Below are 25,445 nucleotides of genomic sequence, written 5' to 3'. Positions count from 1 at the left end.
ATGCACCCGCTGGATCTCTGTCCAAAAATCTCAGGATGTGGATATGAAACTATTTGAAAAGGAGAGCGGAGTGTTGACTCAGTGACCGACATACGGAGGTGAAATTAGGTAGTGTAAGAACTCCTATTATTCCCTACATACAGGGGTATCACATAAATACAGTGCTGTGTTCACTAAACAAGCTGCACGCGCTACTTCCTGTGTTTGTGTGAGTCAGATACTACTCATGAGCAGGCTGAATCAGGCCCCATCCCCCGCCCACTAACCTCCATCCGCCCCCTCGCAGAAGTATAAAAGACACCCACACACATATTCCCCATCTCCGCCCACCTTGCCTTTCAACTGCTCCTACACTTTTCCTCTCCCCTCCCAACGGATTTTCTCTCTCTCTGTCCCTCTCTCCTACTCCTTTCCCCCCGTTTTTTTTTTTTTTTTCCTTCATCGCCTCTTTGGAGGACAAGAGGGAGGATGTGAGTGGCGTGTGTGTATGTGTGCGTTAGTCATGTTCAGGCTCATCCTGGGCCAACAGCAGCACAAGCAGGGGGAAACCCAGGCACAGGCAGGAATAGGATGTTTTTGTCCACATCTGTTAGTTGGTTTGGCTGCAGCACTCTTGCGGTTTACACAGCGCCTAAAAATGGATTGCTAGAATGAGCAAGAGAGCGTGCTGGAGGGGAAGACGGATGAGCATATAGGAGAGGGGGGGTGGGGGTGGGGGGCACAAGGACATAGGTGGGGGGAGGGGTGAACATGCCAAAGTGGGCCAAGAACACCCCCCCCCCCCCAACCCCCTCATGGTTAATAGGATTCTGTCTTCCCTGAGCTGCTGCAGAGTTCACGAGCCAGGAGACGGCTCTGAAGAGGGCGTCTGATGTGGAAGTGTTTGTCTCTTGTAAGATGATTAGCATTTAAATTCAAACTGACTCACTGTTTTGGGTTTTTTTTGTTTGTTTGGAGTTTTTTTTTGAGCTACAGGTTAAGATCTGATCATTCGGATACAGCAAAAATTTATTTATTTAAGTGTGTGGTAAGGCACAGTGTTTTGATTTATCGTCACTTAAATCTGCAAATTTACACACTAATGGAAATGTATTTGATTCACCTGATATAAGTTTTGATAAATTTCATCTCTGGGAATGACATTTCTTAAAAACGTTGATTGCGTTTTACCAGAGTTTGCACACTTTCTGATGCTATGATGCTTATATTGCTACAGAACTGCTCTGAGAGAGCATTAAAAAGTTTAGATGAATTTGCAAAATCTTGCTCTCAAATTTTAAGACTATCCTCTAGATTCACCCAAAATTGTAATTTTTTTCAGGCACACCCAGCTAAAACTACTGTAGTCTAATACAAAAGTTTGCTGCTAATGTTCAGTTTTTGTTGAAACTGTTTTAAAGAGGTGTTGATTTGGCTGTGTGATCATTTTGGAAGATGTAGTTTGTGGTGCCATTGAACTATATTGCTTTTTACTGATGTGTGTTTCTATTATTTTGTCCACCATTTTTATATCAATGAGCATATGCCTTTACAATACAATTCAGCAGCACCACAACTGAAACCTCCAAAATGATCATACAGTTTAATCAATACCTCTGTTTAACAGTTGTAACAAAACCTGAACATTATAACCTTCATAAACGTAGATGTTAAACTATATAGGTTTTAGGTAGGTGTACCTAATAAACTGGCAAATGAGTGTATAAGACAGGATAAAACATCACTCTGGTCTGCTATCAGTTTCTATTTCTGCACTGATTTTACAATATTTGTAAGCAACTGTTTTGCTTCACAACTAAATGTAAACTAAGTGCTAACGTTTGTTTTGCATCATCACTGATCAGTCACATTATCCAGTCCCCTCATCGGTCTCCAGGTGGTGCCAGTGGTTGAGAAGGACAGCATTCCTCACTCAAATACACACACACACACACACAGCGAACCTATTTCCCTGTCGCCATCCACATACTGAGGGGCTGGGTATGGCAGAGATGTGTGAGGGTGTGGGGGATGGGGCTAAAGTAGTTGTGGAAGATAGAGAGGAAGTAAGTGAATAGAGTGAGAAATGGGGAGGGAAGGGGGTGGCATGCAAGGCAAGCACATGCTGAGCAGAACATTGGACTCATTGAGAAAAGCGCCCTCTCCATTCATGCCCCTATCCAATCCCCTTTTCACCAAACTCCCACTCTTCTCATCATGTACGTACAGTACGTTGATATCTGTACACTATCTGCACATGACAAAGGATTTTGGGGATAACAGAGTAATTTGATGTGTTTGTGTGCATCACGTCATTTGAGATTGGCCCCGATGAAACGGGCGTAGAGGTGAAATACTCGCAGATGACAGCAGACTTGCCTGTTTCAACCACTTTCAGGTCACTCTACGTTCTCAGTATCTGTTTTCAATTGCATAGTAGAGGACCCATCAACTCCAGATGGGTAGTTCATTTACATCAGAAACCCTTGTGCGCAAGTACCAGTAGGTGGTTTGATTAGAGCACAGTTTGGAGTGTTTCTATACCATCTCGTCTCGTGTCCTCTGCTTTTGCCACACCCATTCAATAGATCAAAACATCAAATGTTTATCTATTTAAAATACAAGTATGGTCACGCCGACACCTGATGGGGGCGGCATCAAGCACCTATGTCTGTATGAATGAAAGGAGCAGCAGTAGTAGACAAGTTAGTTTTATTACCTATTACCTGACCCAGGGCTATAAGCAGGAGTAAATTATGTCCTATGGTGTAAGTGCATGTAAACTCACATGTACTTGCAGGGAAAATAACTTGCATAATGTTAGGATGGGATTTTATTGTGAAGCTGAATGAACTTTCACTACAGCTGAAACTGCATCCATTAGTGACTATATGTTGTGTGTTATTGCCCGCTCTCCAGAGGCATCAGAAATTAAACAACTGTGCAGCCATTTCAAGTGAGCAATTAAGCAAAGAACAGAAGAGTAATCTTTATTTGCTTTACTTGAATTTTCCCCACAAAACTATTTGAACTCTGACGTTAGATACAAAATGTCTTCATTTCTGCTGCACGTCACTGTCACTGAGTGCCTTATTAAGATTTTTTTAAACACTTATTTTGGAATGTCATGTTGAAATTAAAAGTCATTTTTAAGAGTGTCCTAGCCAAGGTAGGCAATGAAATAGCCTGAGTCAGAAAACACAAAATATTCCTCAAATCAGACTAAGACAGAGTTGTGTAAATAAGATTTCTTAAACAATCTGATTACATTTTTAATCCTAGAAACAACCTACATAGAACCTTACAACAACATGAGAGCTGCCTAAAACTGTTGTAATGAATCAGTAAAGACCAGTCTAGGTAATAACCGAATCACACTAATGATACAAGTCTCTAAAGACACTGGTTCACAAACTGGGAGTCAGTACCCCACCAAGACGTCAGAAGAAGTATAAAGGGTCAAGAGACAATTGATAGGAAATGAAAGAAGAAAAATGGAAAATTGCTGCAAAAGATTAATTTCTTCCGCTGTTTCTCCAATCTTTGCTTTTTTTTAGCAGCAAATATTTCTTCTTTAAGTTTCTAAAATGTACTAAAACAGTCACTTTTTGGTCATAACTTATATACAACTATTGGTAATAGGGTTGTTAGTATACATCACTTTATTTTAATAGGTTACAGAATTTAACTAACTCATTGCAGAAAGTTTGGAGAACTGAAGCCCCTTTCATACAGCCTGTTTAAGGTGGGAATGTTGTGTCTTTATTCCACCTTGCCATTCTGTATAAAAGGTATGAACATGGAATGAGGAGCCATTGTTGTTCTGACTTTTTATGGTTATATATAGTTATTATTTTAATACAAATTTGTAGATAAGGTGACTGTAACCCCAAAATGGCTTTCTAGATAGATACTTTTTCTAAAATGAATATATAAATAGTATTATTAGGTATATTTTAAAATAGAGTCAAGTGAAATATGAGCACTTCTACCTGAGTATGGTTCTGCAGAAGTCTTTCCTGCATCAACAACCAATGGAGGAATGTAACTAATATCTACTGAAGATACTTGTACTTTACCTGAGTATTTAATTTCATGCCACTTATAGTAGTATTCCAAAACATTATTAAGGGAAATATTGTACTTTGTAATAATGTAGTGGATTAAAAGGTATAATAACTAGTTATTTTACTAATTAAGATTTTTCCCACAAACATATGATTTGTTCAGAAAATATGGTGCTTCATTGTGGATTAAACTACCTAACAGTCCATGAAATAGTTCAAATTAGCTCCAACTACAACAGCATAATCCTAGTTACACAGTAGTATGATAATCCAATAGTGAAATACTGTGACACTGACATTGGGCAATTTTTAGCATTAACCTTTGCTACTTTAAGTGCATTTTATTGACTTACATTCTTTTACTAAACATTATGAATCAATTTTCCAATGGAGCATTTTTATACTTTTGTGGTATTGCTACTTTTACTGGAGCGGGGGATCCGAAAATTTAATCCACCACTGGAGAATATCACATTTTAGGAAGGAAAGGACCAAGAAATGCCTTCCTGAGCTTTAAGCTGGCTTGTGTTTACATTGGGGGAGGTCATAGTTCACTCACCATCACTGTAGAGACTGTGGTATGTACTGTGGCTCAAATGCACACAATGTGAGATACGATTTATTTATTATTTTACTTTTGCAGAAAATGTTTTCAGTAACTTTTTATACATGGTTTTTGGTGTTTTGGGATCAAACCTGGGGAATAAAAATGATCCGGGGTGGAGGGGGCGGGGGGGCTCGGGCTCCTCTAGTACTGTTGGTGGCCCATTTATCATATCTCCGCCCTCCAGTGTTTCAGTCCCATGAGGGCGGCTCTTTAAATTGCCCCAAAACTCCTCCTGGCTGGCGCCTTTTTCCCTTTATCTGTAGGAGACAAGACGCACGTGCTATTTATAGGACGCCGTTGGAATAAACCTCCTCAACCTGCTGGTAAGAAAAAAATTTAAACCTTTTTTTTCTTTTAAAAGTCTGTCCTCTTCCTTTTCTAATTCATAACTGTTTTTTTAACGGTGCATGAGCTGGGATTTTAAAGGGGCGGGCAGTGTGTTGTCTGACGAATAAAAGCTGTAGCCTATAGATCGGTGCAAGGCTTTTTAACCGGGTACAACCAGCCAGCCTTAAAGGAAACATTTCGTCTTAAATTTAGAGCAGAGGTTATAACCAAGCGATAAAGGTGAGTGCACGAAACGCGGACGGCGAGCGAGTGAAACTTTGCATGCTCGACAACCCCGAACCGATTTGTTTTAATGCATTTTACAGAGCAGGGAGCTCCGGCGAGAGGAGGCTGCATGGTTTTAAATGTGAAGCCGTCTTTTGTTGCCTTGGCCCGGGCTCTTGCGGCCGCAAATGAACCCAACCACCTCTCTCACTCGCTTGCATTTTCATTGCCTTTTTTTGAAAAAAAAAAAAAAAAACGGCAAGCGTCCATGCAGGCTAAGGAGAGGAGGGGGGGCTTTTTAGCCTGCGAATCCCACCGAGCACACACCAGCCATTGTGTATGTCGGTAGATATCTCTCCATGTCCCCGGCGTGCAGACATGCTGTGAGATAGTTTCATGCGCAGGCCCGATTATTTGGCCACAACAAGTACAGCATTCGGGGCCTCTAAACATGGTTGGTACAGGGGAAGGGAGCGTCGGGTTCAGTAGTCTTTTGCAGATTTGTGCGGGCCTCCGACCGCCTACTGAGTCCCAGCAATATCATGCGAGCCGGTTTGATGTCAATCCCTTGTTTGTGTGGCACAGTCGGCTGTGTAATGGAGCGCAGATGAGACAGAAATAGACCTGGAAATAAGCGCGGATTAATTGCGTTAAACGCGTTACCGGTGTGCGGTTAGCCCGGTCATCTTTGGTTTGTTGTTGCGGTCAGCGAGTTTAATAGCCAGAGTATTTTCTGTGCTGTGTGTGTGTGTGTGTGTGTGTGTGTATGAACTCGACGCCTTGCCTTGCAGCAAGCCTGACCGGTGTGATTTATTCCCCAGGTCTGAAAAGCTAAGCAAACATGAGCGACAAGGGGACAGTCTCACCGAAAGAGAAGGAGGCAACAGAGAAGAGGGGGCGTGGAAGACCCCGCAAGCAGCCCCAGGTAAAGACCTCTGACGTAAGTAGCGCCAATTTTTTTTATTCTTAACGTTTGATGACAAAAAAAGTGTGCCAGTCAGGTTTGCATGCCACGAGATGTATCACCAACCTAAAACACGGCCAAGAATAGACCTGCGTGTTGAGAAAGAGAGTGCGAGGTGGCTGATAAAGCACACCAGTAAGCTCACATCTGTTCCAGCTGATGCTCAAGGTAGATATTATTGCAGGCAAAGGTGCTCGTGCATATCCATGTCATAAGCCTCGCGCTATTCTACCGAGCCCCAGGTGAAATCAAGAATCACGAACCCTTGTGACCATTCGCTCACCCCTTTATCGGTGTAAGTGTAGACATCCACGACAAACTTCCTGTGTGTCTCACCGGTTGGTAAGCAACCGTGTAACCCTACACCTTTAAACCAGTTTTAACCCCCCTCCTCGACACCTCTGCTTGTCATGTAATGGATGACATAGCAGACCCTGAGCACAGACTGGCTCATATAGCTGTCACTCAGCACGGGGTGTTTTTTTAGTGTTGAATTGCTCGGTTGCTATGAGCTGCGGTTGTAAACACGCTAGAAATGCAACAGGAGATGAGGCTGCCATGACATAGCTTACAACCACAAATTATCATATGAATAAGATATGTCCCCCCCAGACGGAGTTTACCTTGCGTTTTGGAGTTGATGGTAATCCCCTAAAAATTTTAGCTCTGATGTTCCCCCTTTTTTTACACGCACTGTGGCTGCTTGACGTGTTTTAGTGGGTACTTTTTTATGAGATGATGTTTATGTTCGTCTTTATGGACATTTCTCAGAGTTGGAGTTTGTTTCTATGTCAGACCCATGGCAACCTGTGTCTCTGACCACCTGTCAGCCTGTAAAGTACATGGCAATCAGTTGTACTGACCCTGAAAAGTGAACTTGTAGAAGTGTCCGTGCTCGCATTTTTGGGAGGAAGCTATGGACTTGGAAAAATGTTTCCTAGACATCGTAAGAACAAAAACATCAGTCATGTTTACGGTATGCTAACTTGTAACTTTTGACGTGTCTTGATTGTCAGGAGCCAAGTGGGTCCCCTACTCCAAAGAGGCCCAGAGGACGGCCGAAGGGCAGCAAAAACAAGACAACCGGCAAGGGCAAAGTAAGTCAGCGCCAGTGCCTGCAGGCGTGTTTTCGCATTGCAAACAAAATCATGGCTTTCGGCAGTAGCTTTACATGCACCCTGAAACCCGGAATGACACCAGAGCAAAGAGAAAGAGAAAGAGACAGGCGCAGCTTTACAATGACGCTGCACGCTGCGTCCGTCGTCCCATCCTCACCCGCAAGCGAACGCTTCCTTTTTTCTAACCTCCAGATTCCTCTTGGTCGATGAACATTTTAACGGTAGCTAACCTCATCCTCTTAAAAGGATGTCCTGCTGTTACTTGTGATATATTGGCCGGCTGCAGTTTTGCTGTTTCCCCTCCTGGTGTCAGAAATAGCCTGGCTAGGGTTTCCCATTGTAAAGACCTTGGTTTACTGCCTTACTTTTTTCTCTTCTTTTTTTTTTTCTTCTTTTTTTTGAGTGATGCTCAGTCTGTACTTCCTGTCCTCCAGCTTCCTGCAGCTTGTCATGCACAGTGCGGTGCAGGTGCAGAGGCCAGAAGACTGTTTCCAAGCTGACACTAAGCACCCCTCCGCCCCCACCCAGCACACAGCCCTAGTTCTTCTCTGCCTGTCGTCTCCATAGCAACAACTGATTTTCTCCCTCGCCCCAACCCTCCAGCTCCCCCGTGCGCTCTGTCTTCACTGCTATGTATGGGAAAGGGAGAAAAGGAGGGAGGGAAAGAGAGAGAGTAAATACGCGCATACATGTATGATATAGGTTTTAGCAGCGAGGGCTGAGCTGCAGAGGGTTTGTGTCTCCGCTCAGTTCCACCAGCTGTCTCTGAGCCTCAGACCAGGTGGCCAGCGAACTGGAGTGCCCTGTGTGCAGTTCCTGTCGGCCTTCCAGATAATAGCCAATGAACCCAATGCCCCCTTTCCATCTGTCTCATTGCAGAGGCACTACTGCCATCTGCAGGCAGCTAGAGGCAGAGCTCTAAGGAAATATGGATTGTTTATACCACAAGTTTTTTTTTTTTTGTATAAAATTTTTTTTTTTGCACTCATTTACCCCCCCAAAAAGTCTGGGTTTAACATCAGCAGGTCACAGAGCACAAAGATCACAGCAAAATGCACTATCCCTGCCCCGCCCTCACCCCTATTAACTTTTCTACTGCTTTCTTTCCACAGAAGGCAACAGCACCCCCATCCACAGGGGGAAAACGCAGGGGAAGACCTAAGAAGGAGGTAAGATAAGAATCCTTGGACAAACAGTGTAACATCAGTGCTCGCATTTGTTAAACCATTCCTCTCCCAATTGAATTATGATTGGTATGACTGTCTGCAGGGCGAAATTGCATTTTCCTAATTCCCCTGCCTGCCTCCTTCCTCTCAGACGAGTCATTTTTTTACTCATCACTGCTATTTTGGTTCTCGTGTGTTCATTTAGAGCGGCTTTCCTGGTCGCGCAAAGTCTCTACCTGGTCTCATCGGAAGGCAAATCTGAACACACACAACAGTTTCCTCTTAATGTGGTCTTAATCCAAATATTGTCCAAGTAACAGCATGGTTATTTTATTTTTTTATTTCCCCCTGTAACCGTGCAAAATAAGTCACCAGACCATATTCAGCCGGTCAAAAAGCATGTGTTTAATCTCGGAAGAAATTGCGGTCTTGTAGTAACATTCTGTCATGTGCATGAGTGGTTAGGGCGTACTCTGGAAGACGTCTGGATTGCATTAGTCACAGAAAGGAATGACCCAAAGTTACCCTCCTAACTAGCCCTCTCATTTTTATGAATGAACATCTTTGGCAGCAGTAGTGAGTGTGAGGAGGAAAGGCAAGGGAGCAAAAAAAAAAAAGCAGGATGCCTCATTGTGACTCACCACTCTTATGAATCACTTTTCACTACAGATTGCTCACCCTTCCCCTGGGTGTTCTTCATGCCACAGTGGTTTATCAAAGAGATTTATAATAACATTTATATATTTTTTTTAAATGTTGGTACATGGGCTGAGTTATTAAAACTAAAAACAGTCACGTTGAGACATGAATCACAGGCCGCTTTTGTTGCTGCTGCTGCTGAACACTCATTTTCCTTGTGGTTGTAGCCGAGGCCTGACTGTGTGTGTGTGTGTGTGTGTTCTGTCGCAGGAGAAGGAGGAAAAGGCGTCCCAGGAATCATCCGAGGAGGAAGAGGAAGAGGACCAGTAATTCACAACGCATGCTACCTCACTCAACATACTGACTTACTGTTAACCAGAACTGGGCTGTATCTCCAACACCAGTGCCACCACATGACCACTGTTCACGACAAAGCCCTCTTTGCCAAAAGGAGGGCTAACACAGTACATATATCATGCAACAGCACTGGATAGAACGATGGACCTTGCTCAAGCATAGATCTAAGAATTACATGAAAGGTAACAGCCCTTTTCTCTACATGTCATGATATCACAAGTCTTTTATACTGGACAAAGGTGTGCTCTAAGGAGCCTGGACGTTTTCCGTTTTTCCCCTAAAGATGGTTTGTAGGACGTTTTCTCTGCTTAATGTTACTTATTTGTTGTTACCCGCATCTGAGATGGTAGGGCATATAGATTCTTCTCCATGTTTTGTACTGGACAAAGGTGAATTTTACCTATACTTGCTGTTTGTTTGTCCCCCCACCCCCACCCTCCATCTTGTTTGTTTTTGTTTGTTTGTGCGTTCGTGTGAAGTGGTTAACCTATCCTTTGCATCGTATTATAGATGGAGTTGAGCTTCAGCGTTTAGGATGAGAATAGGTAACTGATGGTAGAAGCGTCTTTTTGTTTTTGTTTTGTTTTTCCCCTGCCTGTGTCTAACTGATTTCGCCTCGTCTCACCAGTAGAGCAGAATCATCTTTACCACGCCTCCTCCTCCTCCTCCTCCTACTCCTACTGTAGGAACGTTTAGATTTAGTTATGCTTCTCAAACTTCCTTCTCAGTCCTCAGCGTGTAGTGGGGAGATGTAAAGTTTATCGTTAGTAATCAGAATAGTCTGATCAGACTTACTGTTTTGTTCCTTCGGGTTACATACCATTTTCAAAAAGAAAAAAACATGAGTGTGCTGCTTTTCATGTTATAATAAAACTCAAATCTTTTTGGTATAATGTGTGTTTTTAAGGATAGGGTTGGCAGAGTTCTAGGCTGAGAGCATCAGTGTCGTTTCTTCAGGGAGCTTTTACAAATGCTGTTACATTGGCGTCTTTGTCTTCACATGGTCCTCAGTTTTCAAGCGCTCACTCAATCACTTGTAAAGGCAAACTGCAATTGGTCAAACAAGGAGTTTGATTGTAATAGAGGATAGTTGGTGGCACGGCTATCCAACAGGGCTGTACGTTTTTTTTTTTTTTCTTTTTTTTTTTTTTTTTTTTTCTCCCCATTCCATCTAGCTCTCACCGCTTCACCTAGCTCGGTCCTTCTGTCATCACTTAGTACAGTAATATACTTTTTCTTAGTCTTTTTTGAAGATGTGTGTTGTATGACGTCTGCTACAGGAAAAAAGATGTTTGTGTGTATTTCTAAGTGTCAGGGAACCCGCGGTCACAGTCCACTTAACTGGGTTTTTCCACACACCTAAGCTGCTACAACCTCAGTTACGAAACCCGGAAAACTGCAAACAGGCGATACAAGGCCTGGAATTTCATACCTCACTCAACAGCTTACTTTACCATATAATTGCATTTAACTGGTTTTCTGTTGTTTTAAATGTAACCTCTGGCATGAGATGGAAAGATGTCGTTATTACAAAGTTTGTGTAGTTTTTTTTTTTTTTTTTAACCTGACTGTAATAAGGTATCTAAGATGTCAAGTGTGTGCATACACGCAACACGTCTTGGCTCGTTCATAACCGGAGCTTGCAGACAGGTTGTTTTAAATGTGTGAAGCAAGTCAGGGAGACCTGTCAGCTTGACAACTGTGTTCGCTGACTGTGGTAGATTAGCAGGTGTGTTTTTATCCTTTTAAAAAATTTTTCTTCTGGTGCACTGAAATGTTGGTTCAGATTTTCATGGACAAATGTTTGTGTGTTTGTGATAGACTGGGCGCTCTTTCCACTCAACTGTTCTGTTGGCCACCGTGTGTTGGTCACCGTGTGTTTGGCACTACCACACACAGCCACCCTCGCCATACTCAATACAACAGGTCTCAATACAATGGTCATTTCATGTCTCTCTCTTTTTTTTTTTTTTTTCCAGCGTCCTCCAACTACTCTTGACAATATCAGTGTCATTCTACATACCAACATCTTGCATCCGTTCATTTATATACTGTAAACTCAATAGGATGGGATCATTCTTTTTAATGTACACCGTATATAAATGTACAATGTCTATATTTCTATGGTGCCCTACAACAATTTGTATCAGAAATGGTCAATAAAGAGAATTTTCTTTGTCATTTTTCTGTTGCTTTTTGGCATGGTTTCCATATTGTTACAAAGTCTCTGTCAAAAGGCTTCAAGAAAACGTGTTAAGTTGAATTGTCCTTCTCTTTAAGCACAACTTGGCTAATGCAAATAATGGTTACAGTACAAAGACAAAAGTTACTTTATTTACATCCTCAACATTCAAATCAGCCTGATTCAGTCTCTTGAAACAACAGTGCAACAATCTGAAAAGTAAAACTTCATAACAGTGCTGCTATTAACATTTTACATCAGTAGTTCTTTGACTTTTCAAGTGCAACCTGAAATCAGCCTCCCGTGAAAAGTTTCCCAGTGTGAATTAATTCAAACATTTGTACAATCTAAACTGTGAATCGCCCATCTCATACTTTTCCATTATGTGAAAAAAAAATCTAGATAAATGCATAGAAAACAAACAGTGAGATGTAAAAATGACTGGGGAGCACCGAGGAGCATGTTCTGGGGGTAAAGATGTTATCAAGTCCAGAACCTACTGCAGGAAGCATATCCAATGTGTGAGCTCATTCTCATTCTAAAGAACCTCTAGATGTCATACCTGATAACATCACAAGTTTTGAGCATTAGCTGTCCATTGCAATACATGAGTTGTTGAACTGAGGGTTTTTCCCCTTCCAGGACAGTTTAACAGTTCTATTGTTCTTAGTTTACATTCACAAATGCAAGGCAAATAAGGGTCAGGAAAGGTTACAAAAAAAAGAGAGAGAAAGCGCGGGTTTCCTGAGTGCTTGATACAGTCAGACCTATGGCATTCATATGAACAGATTCTTCTGCTGGAGGTAAATCTGTGCTGGTGCCATGCCTTGCAGACAGGACATATTTAGGGTACTAGTCACAACTCATTTTGGGGATGAGAAGAGGTTGGATTTATTTACTCCCATATCTGGCTTTTCATGCCTTTGATAAGAGTCATAGGATTTGGCTGAACCACAAGAAGATGCAGACTGTTAGGCCGGCTAGTTAAGCTCTGAAGAAATTAAAACCAAAAGGGTGTATGTGTGTGTTCAACCTTTTGTCTTAAAAAGAAACTGAAAATACCAAGCTAATTCTAACTTTATCTTCTCACGCTAAAGCTCTTTTTGGGAGTGGTGTTGCAGTGTTTCAGGTCAACAAATGTGACTGTTTAACAGCATTTAATGAAAGCAGCCATATTTGTTTTTAAAGCAATGGAAATGACCTCTACACAACAACCACAACCAAATGATCACAAACCTTCTCATAGCAGGAGTGACAATTTTTAACTAGTGCAGAACATTCATACTCTTTACCACAGCCCCTAAATTATCGTCAGTACAAATGCCTACTGCAACCCACAGGAATATAACTGCTTGCCACACGTCGCCCACAACATTAGAAATGTAAACAACAGAGCACACCTACAGGAACCTGCTCTTTAGATACATTCCACCTTTCTTAACTCTGAGTCCTGCCACTGAATACCACAGTAAAGCAAAGTTTGAATAAATAATTTCAAATAAATAAGTTTCAGGTACTGCGTCTGTTAGGCACACCCAAAACTGGCATCAGAACCTCATAAATGAACAGTCACCCTGTGCTGAAAAAGAAAAATGCAGACTCCTGCTGATGTACTCAAAGATACCGCCAAACCATTTTAAAGAAAAACAAATCAAGAAAATTCTTGTGCATGACTTTGAAAATGACTGATCTGTGTGGCAGAGGGCCATCTCCGCACTGACAGTGTTTGATGCCATGGTTTACCACTATCATGCATTGACGTCTTTGGCCAGAAGAGGGCGTCGCTGTTGATAACTTCTGGCCCAACCTTGTACAATCTGAAGGCATAAGATTCAAAGTGAGAGCACAGTTTAGTTTTGCACTGCAAAGCCATAACATGAATGTAATATGGTTTTCAGTGAGGATGCGTGAAGCTTTTGTGACTGTGATAAAGGGTCAGTTCACCCATATTACACACACACACACACACACACACACAAATATGTCCTCACTTATTTCCAGTTGTATTAAGCCACAATGTGATTCATCATCACAGCCTCTCAACCTTCATTTCTCAAACTTCATTTACAAACTGAAAAAAAGTTAGGAGCAAGTAAACAAACACAAAAGCTCAAAAGCAACATGTGTTTCAAGAAACCATGTCCTGGTTACTCAGGAAATCAACAGGGACAGAAAGACATGTTGCTTCAGAGTTTTTTTAAGCATCACAAATTCAATTCAATTCACTTTCTCTGTATTGGATTAGCAGCAGCAGAAATCTCAGGGGCAGGTATCCCAAAACCTCAGCAGATAAAACCAAAACTATCTAGTAGTAGTTGTATGATTTGGGCAAACAAACTGTTTAATAACAGCCTCTTAAACTAATACACAACTAAACGTGATGACATTGTTTTTCCAATTTCACATTTTCTCAACTGCGGAGTAAAACATAATGTGCAACTTTGTCCATGGTAAATATTGCCACCTGGTGTTTCTTGTGGCTCAGTGCAGGTTTTTTCATTGGAATCAACCAAGCTAATCATTTAATTTCATTACTGTTTTTCTCGCTATAATCATCTATTTCTGTTCCAGCTAGTTCAAAACAAGAGCACTTGTACCATAAAGAGAATCATAGAAGCTCCAGAGACATTTTTGGTTTAACCATTATACTTATAACATGTCAGATTTTGTGTGGAAAGAAAAGTGTCAGGTTATGTTTAGGATCTGATTGATACCTGAAGAGATCGCAGAACTAGCTAGTACCTGGTAGTGTGAGGGATGTGAGGCTTGCACATACAATAAATGGTGCAAACTCTCTAGTAGAGTTCTACTACTATTTGCAGCCATGTTACTAAGTGAAAGAGGAAGAGACGGACCAATTGAGGAACTACTGGTCTGTTGGAGTGAATGGTGCAACCACAGACAACTGCACAGCAAAACAACATATAAAGTGAGAACACTACAGTAAACATGTCTTCACTCCATCTTTTGTAGAGAAAGTAGTCAGCTACAGAAAGATCTAGCGTGTTTAACCCGTTCCTATACAAGTGGTAATATCACTTTATTTCATATTACCTTGACTCTAAATTATGATATTGCTATTTCCATCCGATTTCATAACACCCTTTCCCACTTTCAGATAAAAATGTCCCAGAGAACAAAACACTTCAAATGTTTGGAAACCAGAGGTGCATCGTACCTGTGTGTCCTCTTCTCTCCACAACATTTCTTGTTCAGCTTCATTAAGTTCCTCTGAAGGATCATATGTGTAAACTGGTAACAGCTGATGACGGAGTCTGTCAATTCTGAGGGACAAAATAAAAAGAAATCAAATAGTGATGAAGTGGCGCAGTCAAGCTTAGCGCAAAAGCACTGTGCCATGTAATCAACATATGTAGATTATAAGTCTCACCTCCTTTTCTTACGAATATACATGACCTGAAAAGACAGAATGAATACAGTGTATTAGTAGGTCTGTCGATTCTGACTTATCACAGTGCCTTTTATTTCTCTCCTAAGTTAATAGTAACGTTCCTGTTGAATATCTTTTTCAGCAGGTCATCTTCAGCTAGCCAGCTAGCCCAACAACTTACCACAGCCGCAGCTATTCCAATGATGGTGATGAGGAAAAATGGCACCAACACATAGCTGACTGCCACATCCCCATCTATGATGGCAGGGGGCTGAGTAGTGCTGTTCATTGCATATGTTCAGGAAAGGGGCACACAGGGGGCTGCTTGTGCAGGGCCTTTACAAGCAGCAAACCCCCTCCCTGTGGCAAACAGTGTGCAGCGGCTCTCTCCTCAAGCTGCCCCCTTGTTGTTTATGCCTCATCCTTGTCGTTCATGTGACTTCCACATGGTATCACTGCCCTCCCTAATCACCGAGAAATCTGAGGGCACCCGGAATGAGAAGAATTTGCACAGTTAAAAGCATATCAAGGAAGTTGTATGGTCACATAGTTCACAGTGGCAGATAAGTTGCTGTGGGAAAGATATGATACCAAGTTGCTGATATGTCTGTTTTGTTAAATTGGCAAACCTACGTTTTAAAATGCAAATGGACCAAGTCAGTAAACAGTTAATGTCTTGACAGCAAGTCCCGTTCAAGCCGCTTCCCTTGCTGCGGTCAGTTGATTTGTTTGTATATGCCAATACCTGCTTGTGTAACCACCAGAACTAGAACAAAACCTAACCACTGCTGTCGTTCAACTTTTCTGTTCAAAAGTTCTTCACAGACCCTTCCCACTATAAACCAATGAGTCTGCATTTCTAGCTATATAAACATAGCTACCGTTAGCTGCGCCCGGTAGATGACACCGCTACTGACAAGTTGTTTTATTGCGAAAACAAGCAGACTAATCAAAGCTGATTTCTAACGAGGTATACAGAGTCGTTTTTTCTATAGGTTCGAGTAAATGCTCACTCACTGTGCGATGTGCAAGGTCTCTGTTTCGAGTAACGTTATGTTGCAGTTCTCGGGCAGCTTATCCTCCACCACCAGCAACAACAATAATACTTCCTGTTTCAGTCCTTCAGAATAAAAGCGTCACGACCACACAAAACTACGGAAATGCATTTCATTTACAAAAGAAAAAATTGTGACATTATTTTGTAACTTATCCATAACTGCGAGAAAGGATTTGATGAAGAAAAGATTATAGTGGTTATCAATGATGGCTATTTGAGAGGACACAGACATTGTGGCGCTGACCGTTTTTTTTTTTTTTTTAATTTATTCACATATATTAGGAAATTAAGTGCGCTTAATTTGCCATTACGGGTTCCCTTTTGCTATATACTAATGTGTACTAATTTATTATTATTATTGTTGTTGTTGTTGTTGTTGTTGTTAATCACATGTAGTTCGGCATCCGTGTGTGTGTGTTTTTTTTTTTGGGGGGGGGGGGGAATAAAAATATCTCATCCACCATCATATCTCTCCTGTCTCATGGAAGAATGACAGAAAGACCTTTTAAATTTCCTTGAAATTCACACAGGTGTTTCCACTTATCATAATTGACACTTAGGCCTCATTTCACCACTGACGTAGACAGACAGTACTTGACTTAAACCTCAGTATTATTTTGAGTATATTCTATTTATAGTCTGAGATGCCAGACTATCAGATGGGTTTAACAAACAAAACACTCTGAAATTTGTTTTATGAATTTTGTATTAGCCTATTTATGGTGGAAACTTGTGTCCACTCATCATTTTCTCATGTGTCTGAGTGCATGGATGCAGGAGGAAATTCTTCTTCTTAAGGTGGAGAAAAATCCTGTCCTCTTCTTCTTCTCAGGCTCACTGGCTTCTGCAAATCAAAGGTATAGTCAGTGCTCCAGCCAACTTTGAAGAAATTACTGTAAATGGAGAGTGGAGGGACACAACAATTCAGACAAGTGGAGAGGAATATTTCCCACCAGGTGTGTGTGAATTTATGCTGCTGGAGGCTTGGTTTGAAGCAGAGTCAGGAGCAGAGTTGTTTGGAGGAACCAGTGAGATGCTCAGGACGTCACAGTCCACAGCTGGATTTGTTTTGCCACCATTAGTAATGGACTCCAATTTGAGGTCTCCATCGTCAGCCTTCAGATTGTTGGTCATCTTCTTCTGCACAACCTGGAAGCTACACAAACACAAACACATACAGAGCCATTGTTGTTGGCAGTGTGATCAATGTGTGGTGTACTGTGACACATGCTGTTACATGCTGATTGAGAGGGGGCTGGTTTTAATAGGTGCTTCTCATTTATGGCCAGAGAGACTGTATGGATGCATCGCTCACCTCTTGCAGTAGCGAATTTATTTGTGTCTTAGTAGGTTGGTAATAATAATAATATTTAGTTTTGAATGTAGTGGAATAGAATAATAGAAATACTGAAGAAAAAGTGACCGATGCCCCCCCCCCCCCCCCTAATGGCCACCTGGGGGCAGCGGAAACAGCTAATGAGCACGTGCCGTGCCGGTTTGGTCAACTTGTTAGCAGTGGAGCGACATTGTCATTCAATTGGACTTGTGTTTGCGGCCACCTGGGGTGAAATAGCTGGCTCTTTAGCTGCTAAATGATTCACTATCCCGCTGCTAATGGCTAACTGTGTTCGTGGTGCTTTGAAGGTGTCGTGTGCTGTGGGTTTTGCAATTGAACAATGCGCTGAGGCTCACTATAAAACTTCGTAAAGCCGAGGAGAGCTGCAGATTCAGGTGATAATTGTCTGTAGGTTAAGCTCTACGAGCGACCTCTTTCACATTACCACATTATTTTCACGCTATTATGATACACTTTTAATATAAAAATATCGATAACAGCCATTTAAAGTACAGTCCTTGAGTATGAGCAAATTTACATGTAGTTTACCATTGTTGGCCTAATGAGAGTCCTGTGTAAAAAGTTAAGCTGCTAATTATTTAGAAACTCAAAGTGCAGGTGTGGTGGGGCCACCCTATTTATCTCCATAGTTTTAATGTCATTACAGAAAACAAGAATATACAGGAAGTAAAGATGCTTGCTCTGATGCTGAACTGCACTGTACTCACCCATCAAATATTATTTGTATACATTGTTAATGATAATAATCACTAACATGATACTTTCTAACTCCATATGTGTTTTATCTTTGATTCTCATCTACCAAACTAGGTATATACTGAGGGAAAATAACACTTGAACATCCTGGCACTACTTCTCAGCTGGCAGAACCACAATGACACCTGGCAACAGTTTGAATGACATCTACGGGAGGTTCCACAGGTAAATAAAGATGGATGCACTTATCACAAACTGCCCTAGATGCATATTGTAATCCCCCTCACAGTCAGAGAGGCGCCAAGCTGAGAGCAAACGTTTCAAAATTGCCCACTATAGACATTATACCAGGCAGTAAAGTTATCTTCAGTGCCAACTGTTGTCTATTATCCTCTGTGCCAAAATGGCCTAATGTACAGAGTCAGGCACACCACTCTTTAAGGCAGACTTACTGTGAACTGTTGCATGGGGTGATGTAGCTCCCTGTTATGAATGGATGGTCCAAGACTTTACTCGGTTTAATCCTGTTCCTGGGATCCATCTGAAGCATTTCTTTCAACAGCGCAACACAAGCACTTCTATCAGAAGCCTCTGGGCTGTTTTCTTGGTGTGGACCCAGCTAAAATGTGAAAGGATGGTTTAAACTGACCTTAAACCAAAATAACTCCCTGACTTACAGAAAGGGACTATTTCTTGGGCTCATCAGTTGGCAGTGTCTACTTGACAACCTACTGTTTTCAGGTCATCCAGAGAGGTAAATTTGTGCTTCCTGTTTTCCACTGGTTTGATGCCTGTTTCACTGTAAAAATCCACTGGTTTCTATAAGAAGACAAAATCCACTTCAGGTGTCTGTTCATCAGACTTAACTCTCTCATACTAATAATCCACGTTTGGCCAGTAAAGTCAAAGATGGTTTGGTACCACACCTTGAATGTCCAGCGTCTGAATAACTTGTACTTGTGATTAATGTGGTAGAACTGCCTTGTATTAATCCCATCATTCAGAAGTCTCCTAGGAGGTTCACCCAGGACGTCAATGATGAAACGCAGCTGGATACAAAACGCAGCATAACATTATTATGGCTCTTTGGATGGCAATGCTGGTCAGTCTATGTGTCTGTCAGTCAGTTGGTCAACCACTTTGGTCCAGACTGAAATAGCTCATAAACTACTGGATGGAAAGTCATGTAATTTAGTACAGACATTCAAGATCCCCAGAGGATGATTCCTATTGATGTTGGTGATCCTCTTGTACCACAACAAGATTCACATTTGTGGCTTTGAGTGAAAGGTCCCAACAGCTACTGAACGGATTGCCAGAAATTGTGGTACACACATTCATTTTGTCCTCAAGATGAATTGTTATCACTTTAATGATTTCCTTACTTTCATGTATCGCCACCATCAGGTCAGAAATTTAGTTTGCCCAGTACTGTACTCAGGCTCACCTGAACTTTGTATTCAGCATGCCAATACATTAAACTAAGGGGGTCAACATGGTAAACTTGTTAAATATCAGCTTGATATTGAAAGCATTTTTAGAATTTAACTCAAAGCACCACTGTGCCTAAGTACAGCCTTAGAGCTCAGAGCTCCTGGCATTTTTTTTGGTGCATCTGCTCTTAGAGATGCCAAATTTAAAAAAATGCCCTTGATTCATGATTAATACATGTCAAAATAATGTTAATACGTATATTAAGAACAGTGTAGAAATGAATCAGTAATAGTACTGACCACATCATATTTGTGTCTTCCTGGGAAAAGTGCAAAGCCGCAAAGCATCTCGGCCATCACTGAGCCAAGGGACCAAATGTCAATGGCCTCAGTAAACTTGATGCCAAGAAGGATTTCAGGAGACCTGATTGTGGAAGAACAGCAATACAAAAACATGGAGTTTTTAAAGCAGTTTTAAGTTTTAAGTTTTAAAGTTTTAAAGCATAAAAATGCACAAGGCAAACAGGACAGGACAAGGCAAATAAGCCTCGAAAAGGCCTGGATTAATCAATGTCCCTCACACATTAGAGACATTTTCAAGCAAGCCTCAAATTTGACCCTTTTAGCTAAAACTCAAGTATCATGTGAAATATCATGAGAAAATACATTGGGGATTCTTTACAGGAAACCCAAGCAATTCTAATAAAAACATCTCACGGTCATACCTGTGCCAAAGGGGCTGAACACCTATTCCTGGTTTGGCTTCGAATGTGTGAAGAGTCAGGCCAAAATCAATGAGCCTCACCCTGAATGGCTGTCGCTGATGATCCACCAGCATGATGTTATCTAGTTTCAAATCCGTATGGATCAGTCCTACACCTTTCAGGGCATTTAAGGCTGTGGCCAACTACAAGTAAAGTCAAAGACAATGAAGGATGTGCCAGAGTGGAAAGCCAATAGAGCTTTAAATTCTACTTTCTATCAGGTACTGTATCCTTACATCTTTGATTATGATCCTTATGCCATCTAAAGGCATAGGAACCCATTTTCTCTGGCGCATGTAATCATAGACGCTCATATCCAGAATTTCAAACACCATGAAGATCTGGTTGATCCTCCGGAACCATTCATGGCATCTGATGATGTTATATTTGTCAGGGTCCAAACATCTCAGCTTTTCCAGTATGGCTACCTGGTGGTAAATGGCAAGTTTTAGATAGCTTTGTAGTCAATGTCCTCAGTAAGTAACTGTGATCTTTTCAAACAGTAGCTCACCTCTCTTATGTTTGTGAGCTCTGAATGTCTTTGTTTTAAGACCTTCACAGCCACAGTCTCTTCTGTGTCTCGTTTCAAACATTTGATGACATGTCCGTAACAACCCTGCCCCAGAACTTTGAGCATCGTATAGTTTTCTGAGATTGTGCGAACTGGGTATCGTTGATATGCCATTTCTACTGAGAAAGCTGAAAGCAAAATGTGTATGTGTTATTTTTATGTGTAGCTGAGCATGTAACAGAACGTTTTAACATGTAGCTAGTGAACTAGCACATACAAAAACTTGACATAAAATGGATCAAGATTAAGTCAGATTTTCTTAAAAAATATGGCCTTTATTTGCACATTAATACCACAACTACACCAGGATTCTTAGGTTAACATATATAACAAATAAATACACTGAAACAAATGGCAGTATCATTATTTAAAAAATTAATTTCAAAAGGTGCAGCTTAAGTGACATGCTTTAAAGGTCTGGTTAAGTTTATTCTAGGTTTTTCTAACTAAAAAGTCAACTAAACCATGTCGGACATATCTCTCAGTTAAACACCCAGGTACAATGCCACACAATTCCATCTCTGTGGGAAGATGTCCTGTTTCAGTCTCTGTGTCCATTATGATATGGTTGGCAGTTCTTTCCACTTGTTATTGCATTTATTGCATGTTACAGACTGAATCAACCTCAGAAACATTGTTGTAACAGAGGAAACAAAACAGTGGCTTTACCTGTATCAGCTATGCAGTGTCGCGCATTTCTCAGTTGTTAGGATTGTGATTGATTTGTTTGGTTTGGCTTGGTGGTTTGGCTTGTTCCTTGTCTAGTAGTTACAGTAGAATGACTGACTAATGTAGAGTTCACTGTAGAATATCTGTATAATGTCATAATGTTTAATGCAGGATTCCAGACTGGATTCTAATGGGCCTTCAATCAGTGTCACAGTAGAACTACAGTTAGTGTAAAGTCCAGTAGTAAAGCGTTCAGATCCTTAAGTATGAGTAGAAATACACAATTACAAGTAAAAGTCAGGTATAAGTATAATCAAGATAATGTACTTAAAGTATCTTGTAAAGTAAAAGTTCTCAATGCAGAGAAATGGACCCTATGAATCCAAGAAAAAAGCATTGTAGGTGGGGGATAAGTGGTGTTGTAGACCTCCTCCTCTGTTGATGGATGGTTTCTCTACTTTGACATAGATGGGCTCTCACTCCTCTTTCAAACCACCTGTCCTCCCTATCTATAGTGTGTACACTGTTGTCATCAAAGGAGTGTTCCTTATCCTTTGGGTAAACTGCTCAGTCCAGACTTCTTGTCTCAGGTCAAGAATAAACAGTTTACCTACACCTGAAGGATGAGGGACACTCCCTTGATGACAACAACGTGTAGGTGGGGAGGGCAGGTGGACGTATAATGGTTTGTGACTATATTAGATTCATACAGACAGGATGATTTACAGTAAGGTGAAACAAACAATGCATTCATAATGACAAGACGTGCCAGTATGGAGAACTAAAAACTAAAACTCTGGCTCTCTGTAACTGTAAGGATTCAACAAAAGCCACTCAGTATGACATTGAAAACATCAATAATATTTGCATATTGCAATAATTGAATTTGGCCATATTCTGTTAAATCCAAACGGTTAAAATGTCTGAACACATAGCATGTCGTATATAACATTACTTAATCTATTAGAGAGGAACAATGCATTTTATTCTGTCTTCACTGAGTTTACACTAGATTCAGTTATAGTTTTTGCACTGTCAGTCTCTTGCCACTAGATGTCACTTTACACCTGTCAGTTATGGTTATTGTTATGGGTAATATATCCTGTGCCTATCAGTTCGAATGCCTTGTACATTCAGTTTAATATTTTCTGTCAGTCAAGATTCATCAGTAGAGCAAAATACACCATAGGCCAGTGGATCCCAAAGTGATTGCAGCCTTTGGCTCCTTCCTCAGACTGCTTTGGTTTTTTAACACTGGGTATCTCAGTATAATTGCATACAGGGAGATCAGTATGAACAGAGAGGAGTCATTGAGGGTGCAATGTTTTATCAGAGCTGAATGAATGGAGATTTCAGTTTCAGTCGTCACTTCTGAAAGGCTTTGATATAGATTAAGATTAAGTAATTTATAGGTCAGTATTCAATGTTTTATGTAGGTTAAGAGTCAAGGTTAGGCAGGCAGTAGAAACAGTCTCTAACATTAAAAGATCTCACAAAGCATTTTAAGTATGGCTCCGATGATGAACATAGCAGTGGTGTATGAGTGGAGTGATCAAATTAACAGCCTGTGTTGAGGGCCCTTTTATTATATCATTAGCATAAAGCAGCATCCACTTAAATCTGCTTTAGGGCATGTTCTCCTCCATGAACCTCGTCTCCACAGAACAAACACCTCCTCTCTTCACCCTGTTAGTGCTGGATGTTGAGTGGCTTTGGCAGGGCGCTCTGCTCCACTGAGAGTTGAAAGGACCCCTACTGCAAAGAAAAAAACACAGCAACAATATTCTTTCTCCTCATTTAACAGACATGTTTGCTGATTCTTAACTTAAGTGTTTTCTTTTCACAGGAAACTGGTAGATTAGATCATTACCTTTGTTGGGCTACAGGCAGATGAAATTTCAAAAGGGTTATGATTGCACCAGTCCATAAAGTGTGAAGGCAGATGGTGTTATGTCTCATCGTTTATGCATTAATACAAAGTGCACTAAAAAGGGAAGGGTAATGGAAAGAGCCTGCACTGTGTACATGCGCTGTCTAGTGGTTACATCTGTGCTTAAAACCTTAGACATGTAATATCTTTGCCATCTGTTCTCGTGCTAATAAAGATTTAGAAAAATATATGATTGATTTTAAGAGCTCTAATATGAATCTTATTTGCTTCTCTGAAATAGGGCTAAGGTGACACCTAGGATGAGCAAAATCAACAAATATATGAAGCACCATTATCTGGATTTTGTGACTTTTGTGTTAGTGAAATTCTTACACTGATGTGCTAGTATAACACCACTTCAGATTTCAGTGCTGCCCTCCACTTTGACCTCACACCTGCTCCATAAAACATGCAGTGTTATTTCTCTGTCGCCCACCTGCTTGATCCCTCCTCTGTTTACAATGTTTTTTTTTGTTTGTTTGTTTGTTTTTTTTGGCAGATTTACTGCCATATTTGGACATTTAGAGAAAAGCTGTGGTGCAAAATGTGAGAATTTTGTGCAACCACATACACCAGCAGATGAACAGACCTTCCTTATCCTTATGCGCTTCAGACACTGGATGGATGGATATTATTCAAAAGGCCTGCCAGGCAGCCAAAGGACAAAAACACTCCAGCTCCCTCCCCTGCAGTGTAGTGCAATGTGGACGTGATTGACAAGAAAAGAGGTGACGCCCCCTCTTACCATCCTCTCTCCTCATTGGTCGGAAAGTGGAAGTCACATTTGGGGCTCTCCCCATTACAGAAACTCCCATACTGTTTCAAAAATGTTCATTTTCAAGCCTATAAAGAAAAATGATTTTCACAGACCCAAACGTTATTCACACAAAACCTTCATATTGATGAAACCTTAAAATTGCAAACGACCCACTCCCCACCTGCAGATGCGGATACATCTGCTTTCCCTAACCTCAGGCGGCTAATGTTATGAGGGGGATTTTGCACAAAATAAAGTCGAGTTTCCTAGTTGCATTAGCTCTTTTCCCTGCAGCCTATTCCTGTCGTCCATTGAAAGGAAATCGCTGGGCCATCCCCCCGACGCGCGCCTGTGCTGTGGAGCTCCCCCTTGCTGCGTGCTTCGTGATCTAGTGGATGCAGAGTCTTGCAGAGAACGCAGGGTCACCTTCTGTCACCGCAAGGGGAAATTACTGAATTATTTGCAGTACAGGCTATTGGGGTAGTAGTGCACCTCGGCGGCACTAACAGCAGCAGCAGCAGCAGCAGCAGCATCGTCTCTGGTAAGTCGGTCTGTGTGTCTGCTCCGTGTTGTTGATGCCACATTGCTGCACTGGAAGAAGAGAAGCTGAGCATCCTTTTTTAGCAAAGGGCGACGAGGGGATAAAGGAATCTCACATCATTTCCCATCGTTTGGATGATGTCTGATCCCCTCTCCGCTGCGATACCGACCAAGTACTACAGATTCATTAGCAATACTGTGGCAATTTTTGAATTATGCATGCGTCATTTTATATGGTTCACCGTTGTTTGCATACGCCAAGGGTGAAGAGGACCGTCTTGCATCATCTTGGATTACTATTGCAGGCTTTGCTCGCAGCTGTATTATTTAGTTTGGTTTTGCACATTCTGTCCAATGGTCTCCATTCCTCTGAAATTATAGGATGTTGCAGTGTGTTGTTTTTACTGTGCATCTCTTTCTCTTGCCAGGTTCAGCAAAATTTGACCTCAGTGTCCAAATTGTACCAGCAATGCAGTATGTTTACCTGAGCACATAAATTGCCAGGATGATATCAAAGACTGTTGCCATGTTGAGTACACTATAGTAGATAGAGATGGTGGCTAAGGCTGGGAAAGGATTGCCATTTTATGTTCCTGTCCATGCGCCAAATGGGTAAACAAGCCGAGGAATATATGAACTACGTCGACAA

At 41.3% G+C, this 25,445-nt stretch overlaps 4 protein-coding genes across 9 annotated transcripts in view; 2 read left to right on the top strand and 2 right to left on the bottom strand.

Moving 5' to 3' along the window:
* Window positions 1-827: 827 nt before the first annotated feature.
* Window positions 828-11,630, top strand: hmga1a (high mobility group AT-hook 1a). 6 transcript variants are annotated; one of them, XM_018674400.2, is made up of 6 exons: window positions 828-892; window positions 4,917-4,976; window positions 6,027-6,145; window positions 7,186-7,266; window positions 8,400-8,456; window positions 9,363-11,630. In XM_018674400.2, the coding sequence occupies exons 3-6, from the start codon at window positions 6,047-6,049 to the stop codon at window positions 9,420-9,422; spliced, it is 297 nt and encodes a 98-aa protein (XP_018529916.1). In that variant the 5' UTR covers window positions 828-892; window positions 4,917-4,976; window positions 6,027-6,046; the 3' UTR covers window positions 9,423-11,630. The 6 variants fall into 6 exon arrangements, 5 of the variants coding, with proteins under 5 accessions (XP_018529916.1, XP_018529920.1, XP_018529915.1 ...); XR_001960736.2 differs by lacking the exon at window positions 828-892 and having other exon boundaries at window positions 4,801-4,976; window positions 9,363-9,631; window positions 11,429-11,630; XM_018674404.2 differs by lacking the exon at window positions 828-892 and having other exon boundaries at window positions 4,791-4,976; window positions 6,027-6,130.
* A 133-nt stretch (window positions 11,631-11,763) lies between these two features.
* On the bottom strand, window positions 11,764-16,142 carry smim29 (small integral membrane protein 29). The gene is made up of 5 exons (XM_018674398.2): window positions 16,040-16,142; window positions 15,204-15,502; window positions 15,023-15,048; window positions 14,810-14,915; window positions 11,764-13,448 (listed from the first exon to the last, which is right to left on the bottom strand). The coding sequence occupies exons 2-5, from the start codon at window positions 15,309-15,311 to the stop codon at window positions 13,380-13,382; spliced, it is 309 nt and encodes a 102-aa protein (XP_018529914.1). The 5' UTR covers window positions 15,312-15,502; window positions 16,040-16,142; the 3' UTR covers window positions 11,764-13,379.
* A 632-nt stretch (window positions 16,143-16,774) lies between these two features.
* LOC108882104 (homeodomain-interacting protein kinase 2) lies at window positions 16,775-21,657 on the bottom strand. The gene is made up of 10 exons (XM_018674395.2): window positions 21,570-21,657; window positions 20,841-21,028; window positions 20,566-20,757; window positions 20,291-20,472; window positions 19,866-19,989; window positions 19,059-19,181; window positions 18,865-18,951; window positions 18,585-18,751; window positions 17,033-17,235; window positions 16,775-16,923 (listed from the first exon to the last, which is right to left on the bottom strand). The coding sequence occupies exons 2-10, from the start codon at window positions 21,012-21,014 to the stop codon at window positions 16,823-16,825; spliced, it is 1,353 nt and encodes a 450-aa protein (XP_018529911.1). The 5' UTR covers window positions 21,015-21,028; window positions 21,570-21,657; the 3' UTR covers window positions 16,775-16,822.
* Window positions 21,658-24,488: 2,831 nt separating this feature from the next.
* pacsin1a (protein kinase C and casein kinase substrate in neurons 1a) overlaps window positions 24,489-25,445 on the top strand; it is a 33,820-nt gene continuing 32,863 nt past the window's right edge. Inside the window, 1 exon segment of the mRNA XM_051071332.1 lies at window positions 24,489-24,797. The gene's annotated coding sequence lies outside the window, so the exon portion shown is untranslated.

Source organism: Lates calcarifer, linkage group LG6 (genome assembly GCF_001640805.2).
Source record: "Lates calcarifer isolate ASB-BC8 linkage group LG6, TLL_Latcal_v3, whole genome shotgun sequence".
In the NCBI taxonomy this organism is placed as follows: domain Eukaryota; kingdom Metazoa; phylum Chordata; class Actinopteri; family Centropomidae; genus Lates; species Lates calcarifer.
This window is presented reverse-complemented; position numbering and strand designations above follow the sequence as displayed.

What these genes read in the sequence shown, in the direction of transcription:
- hmga1a (XM_018674400.2), top strand. Translation starts at nt 6,047, where the DNA reads ATGAGCGACAAGGGGACAGTCTCACCGAAAGAGAAGGAGGCAACAGAG. An exon ending in CCCAGGTAAAGACCTCTGAC is followed by an intron (nt 6,146 to 7,185) that starts GTAAGTAGCGCC and finishes CTTGATTGTCAG; the next exon opens with GAGCCAAGTGGGTCCCCTAC. An exon ending in AGACAACCGGCAAGGGCAAA is followed by an intron (nt 7,267 to 8,399) that starts GTAAGTCAGCGC and finishes TTCTTTCCACAG; the next exon opens with AAGGCAACAGCACCCCCATC.
- smim29 (XM_018674398.2), bottom strand. Translation starts at nt 15,311, where the DNA reads ATGAACAGCACTACTCAGCCCCCTGCCATCATAGATGGGGATGTGGCA. An exon ending in TTGGAATAGCTGCGGCTGTG is followed by an intron (nt 15,049 to 15,203) that starts GTAAGTTGTTGG and finishes CTGTCTTTTCAG; the next exon opens with GTCATGTATATTCGTAAGAA. An exon ending in GGAGAGAAGAGGACACACAG is followed by an intron (nt 13,449 to 14,809) that starts GTACGATGCACC and finishes TTATGCCTTCAG; the next exon opens with ATTGTACAAGGTTGGGCCAG.
- LOC108882104 (XM_018674395.2), bottom strand. Translation starts at nt 21,014, where the DNA reads ATGGCATATCAACGATACCCAGTTCGCACAATCTCAGAAAACTATACG. An exon ending in AGCTCACAAACATAAGAGAG is followed by an intron (nt 20,758 to 20,840) that starts GTGAGCTACTGT and finishes ATTTACCACCAG; the next exon opens with GTAGCCATACTGGAAAAGCT. An exon ending in GAAGACACAAATATGATGTG is followed by an intron (nt 19,182 to 19,865) that starts GTCAGTACTATT and finishes TTTTGTATCCAG; the next exon opens with CTGCGTTTCATCATTGACGT.